Source organism: Coffea eugenioides, unplaced genomic scaffold (genome assembly GCF_003713205.1).
Source record: "Coffea eugenioides isolate CCC68of unplaced genomic scaffold, Ceug_1.0 ScVebR1_18;HRSCAF=85, whole genome shotgun sequence".
NCBI lineage: Eukaryota > Viridiplantae > Streptophyta > Magnoliopsida > Gentianales > Rubiaceae > Coffea > Coffea eugenioides.
The window spans coordinates 692,977-700,174 of NW_020862338.1; the positions used below are offsets into that span (position 1 = coordinate 692,977).

At 49.8% G+C, this 7,198-nt stretch overlaps 1 protein-coding gene and 1 long non-coding RNA gene across 2 annotated transcripts; both read left to right on the plus strand.

The window, feature by feature from the left end:
* Window positions 1-410: 410 nt before the first annotated feature.
* LOC113756024 lies at window positions 411-1,797 on the plus strand. Its single transcript, XR_003465826.1, has 3 exons — window positions 411-483; window positions 628-676; window positions 1,722-1,797. It is a non-coding gene; the product is annotated as an uncharacterized LOC113756024 (long non-coding RNA).
* A 340-nt stretch (window positions 1,798-2,137) lies between these two features.
* Window positions 2,138-5,347, plus strand: LOC113756010. Its single transcript, XM_027299836.1, has 2 exons — window positions 2,138-2,239; window positions 2,294-5,347. Exons 1-2 carry the CDS (start codon window positions 2,138-2,140, stop codon window positions 5,345-5,347), a joined length of 3,156 nt encoding a protein of 1,051 aa, XP_027155637.1.
* The last annotated feature ends 1,851 nt before the right edge of the window (window positions 5,348-7,198 follow it).

Consider the following 7,198-nt stretch of genomic DNA (forward strand, 5'->3'; position numbering starts at 1 on the left):
CAAATCAAATTGCTGAGCCTGTTTTGAGAAAGTATAGATTCTTTATCTGATTCAATTACATGTTGCATTTGTATGTACATAACCGATCTTTGGAGTCTATGACTAGGATAAGTTAGGTCTAGGACTGACGTTTCCCGTCTTCTGCTGGGTATCCGGATAGGAATTTACTTGATGTAATAATAATTGTAACGCTACAATTGAGATTTATTCTGAAACTCCTGAACTAGTTCCACCAAAATTGTCTTCCCATCAGGTCTATCGTGGACCTTATTCAACACTTCTGTTTTAGTATTTTATTCCCATTGCAAAATTTTAACTTTTTAATCAAGCGCGATCTCATTTTCTATTTGAAGTTTGAGATTTGATGTTTGTGCAGTTTGTATTTTTGAACTAAGAAAGTCGCTTGAATCGTTGCAGGAATGGGGTGATCCTCGCAAAGAAGAGTTTTACTTTTATATGAAGTCATATTCCCCTGTTGATAATGTCAGTAACAAACTGCTTTTCTTTTCCTTTTCTCTTGTATAATTTTCTTTATGGTCTTTCATTCTGCTAAGGTAACCTTTTCTTTATCTGATTTCTGTTTGTTTTACACTAGCTTTTGAACTAAGTCTGTCTCCTGCTGAACAGGTGAAGGCACAAAATTATCCTGCAATTCTTGTTACTGCTGGTTTGAATGGTATGTGGAACCATCAAATGTAACATATTAGTTTCAAGTCTTAGGACATACATAATCAAAACCCAACACCGGTGGGGGGCTTAAATAATTAAAACTCAGTCACAGATGGCATTATCCTTGCATGTAACAGTGTCTCTACTTGAAAATTGGAATGTGGGGTTTGTGACAATGAAGTTAATGGCTCTTTGGCAATTTGTTTTGGTTAAATCTGTAAATTGTCAAGGACATTGAGATATGCCTTGCGAGAGAGTTATGTCTTGCACATTCAGAATTGTGCATGCTCGTAAATTTTAAGCTTAAAACATTAGTAGAATATGTTTTTCTCTCCTTCCTGGTTGCTGCTTATAGCAATCTTAAGTCTATTGAATGCCCATTCTTGCTTATCATCCATTTAGGTCAACTCAGGTAAGAGTTTGAATTTGTCCTTTGGAAACTAAACTATTTGCATGAAAATAGAAATTGTGGAAAAAGTAAAAAAAATGAGGCTCGTGAGAAAGGTAATGGTAAGTCAGCTAGTCAGTTGCATATTAAAATCATTCTTCTGGTGAAATCTTTTGTTGCATGCTTTTGAGGAATTTGCGAGGGGGGATGAAATACTTGATGGCTGTGAGTTGTTGGAATTATCTCTTGCAATGGAAAGCCTTATTGCAGATCTTTAGTACAGTATTTGTGTTATGTTCTTATGTCATGGTTTTGTTTACGAGTTACAACTTACAATTAGATACCTGTCTGATCTTGGGATCCATTACTGTGAGAGGATAACATGAAAGATACAGTTTGATTCAATAATTATCGGCACCTGTCATATATTTGAAGGTTTATTTTATCTGACGCAATAATCGTGGATTTTTATCTTCTCTTTTAAATTATCCTTCACTGCCGTATTTTTTGTATTTAACTTGCATTATGGAGAATCTAGAGTGATTTAGCAGAATCTCTTCTCCTGGTATTTTTTTTTCCCTTTAGGGTGGGGGTTTTTCTTTTTTCTGGTGGGGGGGGGAAACTCTTCTCCTGGTCCTGATGATAACTGTTCATGTTGTGACAGATCCGCGGGTTATGTATTCTGAAGCTGCGAAATACGTAGCAAAGTTGAGAGATACAAAAACTGATAATAATCTGCTATTGTTCAAATGTGAACTTGGTGCAGGGCACTTTTCAAAGTCTAGAAGGTACTTACCCTTTATTCTTTCCTCTGTGTAGTGGGGCAAATTTCCCAGTAGCCACGTGTCAGGTCGGATGCTGTGATACGGCGGCTCGGGCGAAACAGCTCGGAATGGAGGGAGGTCAGCTGGGTCGTGGCCGCCACCTCTCCTTCTCCATGAAGTGGGCCTGATGGGCTGCCGCCTTCGAATCTTTAGGGGTTGTCATACGAAACCCTAGAAGGACTCCGAACCCTAAGGGGACTCCGACTCCTACATGGAAACCACCACTTGGTCAAACTTATAAATACGTCACTACCCGATGACTGAAGGTATGCCATTCACAGTACCCTCTACTGCTGTCTTACTCATAAACACGGCTGACTTGACCGTCGGAGTTATTCCGGGGACTGGAGTCCCTCTGGTATTTTCCCTTCTCAGGTGAACCCATGCAGATCGTTCTTTCCTTCGCATCCAGGTCCCCCCAGCTCGGATCGCTGCAGCTCAGCTCGGACTGCGTTCTTGGCGGTCGCATCAATTGGCGCCGTCTGTGGGAACACATTATTCTTCTTTGCGAATCATGCCGAGGACTAGATCCCAGAGGAACGCTGACGGATCCAAGGGGACCGAACGAAGTGGCCCCCAAAACTCCCCTTGGGGTCCAACACCTGGAGAAGGAGGGGCGGGGCCCTCACGAATCCCGCCTGAACAGCTGGTTCAGACGGTGGCTGATAACCTACCCACCTTCGAGGCGATCGTGAACTACATAAAAGAGCAGTCGGGAGGTCATCAGGACCAGGAACCTAAGGTCCAGGGAGTGGACCTGTCAGAGTCCCGAACCGGGAGTCCCAAGCCAGGGGCCAAGCGGGCGCGCCGGGAACTCACGCGTGAGCAGGTCGAGGTCGTAGAGCCCTCTCACAAGAACTCCCGAACTGAACACCCGGAGCCAGTCCGGAGGCTCTCAAGGGGAGAACTCACCCCGCTGAAAGAGCGACAACAGGTGCAGGATGAGCTGGACCTACTGCTGGACTCAGAGGCTAACAGGCACATTGTTTCCCCCTTTGCGCTCGATATTGAGGACTACCCATTGCCCGCGAAGTTCAAAATTTCACACATGAAATCTTACGACGCAACTACGGACCCGGAGGACCACTTGTTCGTGTTCTTGACACAGATGCACCTGCAAACGGTCGCGGATGTGGTCAGATGCAAGACCTTCCCGATGTTCCTGGAAGGAAAAGCCCGGCAGTGGTTCCAGGGACTTCCCCCCAGGTCAATCCGGTCTTTCACCCAACTCGCACGACTGTTCTCAACACAGTTCGTTTCTTCGCGAGCCTTCTCTAAAAGCACCGCTCACCTCATGACAATCCAGCAAAGGGCTGAGGAGTCGTTACGCGAATATATGGTGCGATTCAATAACGAATCCCTCCAGTTCCGTGACCGAGAAGACAAGGTGGTCTTGGCTGCTTTCATCAACGGGCTGCGGAAGCAGAAGTTGTACACTGAGCTCGTGGAGAGACCACCCAGATCAGTTCGGGAGATGCTGGACCGAGCTCATGAGAAGGCCAATGCCGAGGAGGCCAATCGCTTGAAGAGCGCGCAAGAAAGACAGAAGGATGACAAACGCCGAAGGAATACCGACCAGGGTGACGTGCGACAGGGACGAAAGAATACCTATGACCACCCGCCGAGAGATCGGCCCCTGGGGAGAGATAAGCCTTGGACTTCCCTCACGGCCCCCCGAGCTCGGGTCCTTGCGGTGATGGAGCAGGAAGGGCTTTCCCGACCTCCACGACCCTTGGCCGGGAACAAAAGCAGACGGGACCAGGGCCTGCACTGCGCATATCACCGAGATGTGGGGCACGATACGGAGGATTGTCGTCATCTGAAAAAGGACATTGAAAAGCTGATCAAACGAGGCCACCTCGGGCAGTTCATACGAGATGAACGGGTTGACCAGCGACGGGCGAGGCCCAAGTCAGACCACCTGAGCTATCCCCGCGACCGACCTCAGGGGCCTCGCGGCCGAACTCCCGAGCAGGAAGCTCAAAATCTGGCTGGAGTGATCAACAGCATTGCCGGAGGACCGATGGGAGGGGATAGTCATACAGCTCGGCGGCACAACCGTCCCCCTCCCAGCGGAGAAAGCTCGAGCAAGCGGCTAAGGATGTACGAGGAGATTATCTACGGGCCCGAAGATGCAGTGCCTTTAGCTTCCAACAACCACGAAGCTATCGTAATAGAGGTCATCACTTGTAATTACAAGGTAAAGAAGGTATACATTGACAACGGCAGTGCTATCGATGTGTTGTACTACAAGACCTTTAAAGAGCTGCAGCTAGATGACGGACAGCTCGTCCCGGTCCGGACTCCATTGATCGGCTTTGCTGGCCCTCCAGTAAGACCTGAGGGGATGATAACTCTCAGGGTCACAGTGGGGGTATCGCCAAAATGCCGAACGGTGCCAGTAAATTTCGCGGTGGTGAAAGAGCCCTCATCATACAATATGATTCTGGGACGGCCCACTTTGAACGCCCTCCGGGCTATCTGTTCCATCTTGCATCTCAGCATGAAGTTTCCTACTCCAACTGGGGTAGCGGAGGTGCTTGGAGATCCAGAGGTGGCTAGGGCCTGCTATATTGCAACTCTCAAAGGCAAGGAGAAGTTGGTAGCCCAAACTACTTGCTTAGAGCCCTGGGAGCCAATGGAGAAAGGAGAGAGACTAGAGACGGATGAGGGGCTGGTTGAGCAGCCCATCCGATCCGACCGACCTGAGCGCACGGTCAAGGTCGGCACGTGTCTCGATGAGCAGACCCGAAACTCTCTAAGATCCCTTTTAGAGGAGTACGCTGAGATCTTTGCTTGGAGTGCGGAGGACATGCTAGGAACCCCCACCGAGCTAGCCGTTCACAAGCTGCACGTGGACCCTCACGCTCGACCTGTGAAACAGAAGAAAAGGAGCTTCGCACCTGAACGGAATGAGGTCGTTAGGAGTGAGGTCAGCAAGCTATTGGAGGCCAAGATCGTGAAGGAGGTCTATTACCCGACCTGGCTGGCTAATCCTGTGTTGGTCAAGAAGGAAGAAAGAGCTTGGAGGATGTGCATGGATTTCACCGACTTCAATAAGGCATGCCCAAAGGATTGCTACATTCTCCCCCGGATCGATCAGCTTCTGGACTCAACCTCGGGATACGAGATTTTCTGTTTTCTGGATGCATTCAAGGGGTATCACCAAATAGCCCTGGATGAGGAGGATCAAGAGAAGACCTCGTTCATCATTGAAAAGGGCACTTATTGTTATGTCACCATGCCGTTTGGACTGAAGAATGCAGGTGCAACCTACCAAAGGTTGGTGAATAAACTATTCAAAGACCAGATCGGCCGGAACATGGAGGTTTATGTGGACGACATGTTGGTGAAAAGTCGGACCCAGGAGCAGTTCATCGCAGATCTAAGGGAAATTTTCGATGTCCTTCGAAGCTCACGAATGCGGCTAAACCCAAAGAAATGCACCTTCAGGGTCAGGTCGTGAAAGTTTCTGGGGTACATGATTTCCAGGGAAGGGGTAAGAGCTAACTCGGACAAAATCAAGGCCATCATGGACATGGCTCCTCCCCGAAACATCAAGGAGGTTCAGCGTCTGACGGGGAGGATGGCGGCTCTGAACAAGTTCTTGTCTAAATCGGCAGTTCGGGGCTCCCCTTTCTTCCAGACCTTGCAACGAGCTCCGCAATTTGAATGGTGCTCCGAGTGTGAGAAAGCGTTCGACGAACTAAAAGCCCATCTGGCTCGGCTACCAGCTCTAACTTCTCCTAAGCAGGGTGAGACTTTGTTCATCTACTTAGCTGTGGGTGAAGAGGCCGTTAGCGCCGTACTAGTACGAGAAGAAGATAAGGTCCAGAAGCCCGTATACTATGTTAGTCGCACCCTGCAGGGGGCCGAGGCCAGGTATTCGGCAGTAGAACGATATGTCTTGACCCTAGTTCACGCAGCTCGGAAGCTCAGGTCGTACTTCCAAGCTCACCCCATAGTGGTGATAACGGACCAGCCCCTGAAGCAGATCCTTTCTAAGCCCGATGTCTCGGGGCGAATGGTAAAGTGGGTTGTGGAGCTGTCGGAGTAAGATCTCGGATACCAGTCAAGGACGGCCATTAAAGCCCAGGCCCTGGCTGACTTCATAGCAGAAGGCGTCTCTTTTGGATCACACGGAACTAAGGCCGACCAGGCTAGAGAAGTAGGAGAGGCCGGGGAGGCCCAAGGAGCCATCAAAAGTGGACGTACCAGACAAGCAGCCGAAGCCCTACAGGTCGAAGAAACTGCCAAGGCCATACGGACCCAAGAAGCAGTTGAGGTCTCGCAGGCCGGAGACACTGCCGAGGTCGCCCAGGCCAGTAAGGTAGTCGAGGCCGAGCAGGCTCGAGAGGCTGTCGAGGTCGGACAGGCCAGAGAAACAGCTGAGGCCGAGCAGGCCGGAGAGGCTGTCGAGGTCGAACAGACCAGGGGAACAGCTGAGGTCGAGCAAGCGGTCAAGGCCGAGCAGGCTAGAGAGGCTGCCGAGACCAAGAAAGCTACAGAGGCTGCAGGACGAACAGATCCGATCTCGACGCTGTACGTGGATGGCGCATCAAGCAGAGAAGGATGTGGAGCCGGACTCCTCCTAATCAGCCCAACCGGGGAAGAGTTGGCCTACGCCCTCAGATTCGATTTTAGGGCCTCTAATAACGAGTCTGAATATGAGACGCTGATTGCGGGGATGGAGATGGCGCGGAAATTAAGGGTTGAGTTGATAAAAGTTTACAGCGATTCGCAGCTGATAGTGAACCAGGTATGTGGAAGCTATGAGGTCAAAGAAGAGCCTTTGAGGAAGTACGTCACCAAGGCGCGCGAGCTGAGGGATCGGTTCTGGCAGGTTGTCCTGGAGCAGATCCCACGAAGCCAAAATAAGAAAGCTGATGCCCTGTCTAAACTAGCCTCTACCTCGTTTAACACTCTAAATCGAGAAATATTGGTGGAGGTCGTTAAGGGACGTGCCTACGACAGGTTGGACGCCACAGTCATCCGGGTGGTGCACTCTTGGATGGACCCTATTGTCCAGTACTTAGCTCACGGTGAGCTCCCCCCGAGCAGGGCAGAAGCTCGTAAAGTCCTCCTCGAGTCACAAAAGTACGTGCTCACGGAGGGAGTACTCTATAGGAAGTCCTACTTGCAGCCATGGCTTAAGTACGTAACGCCAGAAGAAGGGAATTACATCTTGCGTGAGCTGCATGAGGGTATCTGTGGCAATCACGTCGGGCCCAGAGTGCTAGCCAAGAAAGGAATGCTATCGGGATACTATTGGCCCACCGTCTTCCGAGACTCAGCCGAGCTGGTGGCGAGGTGCAAG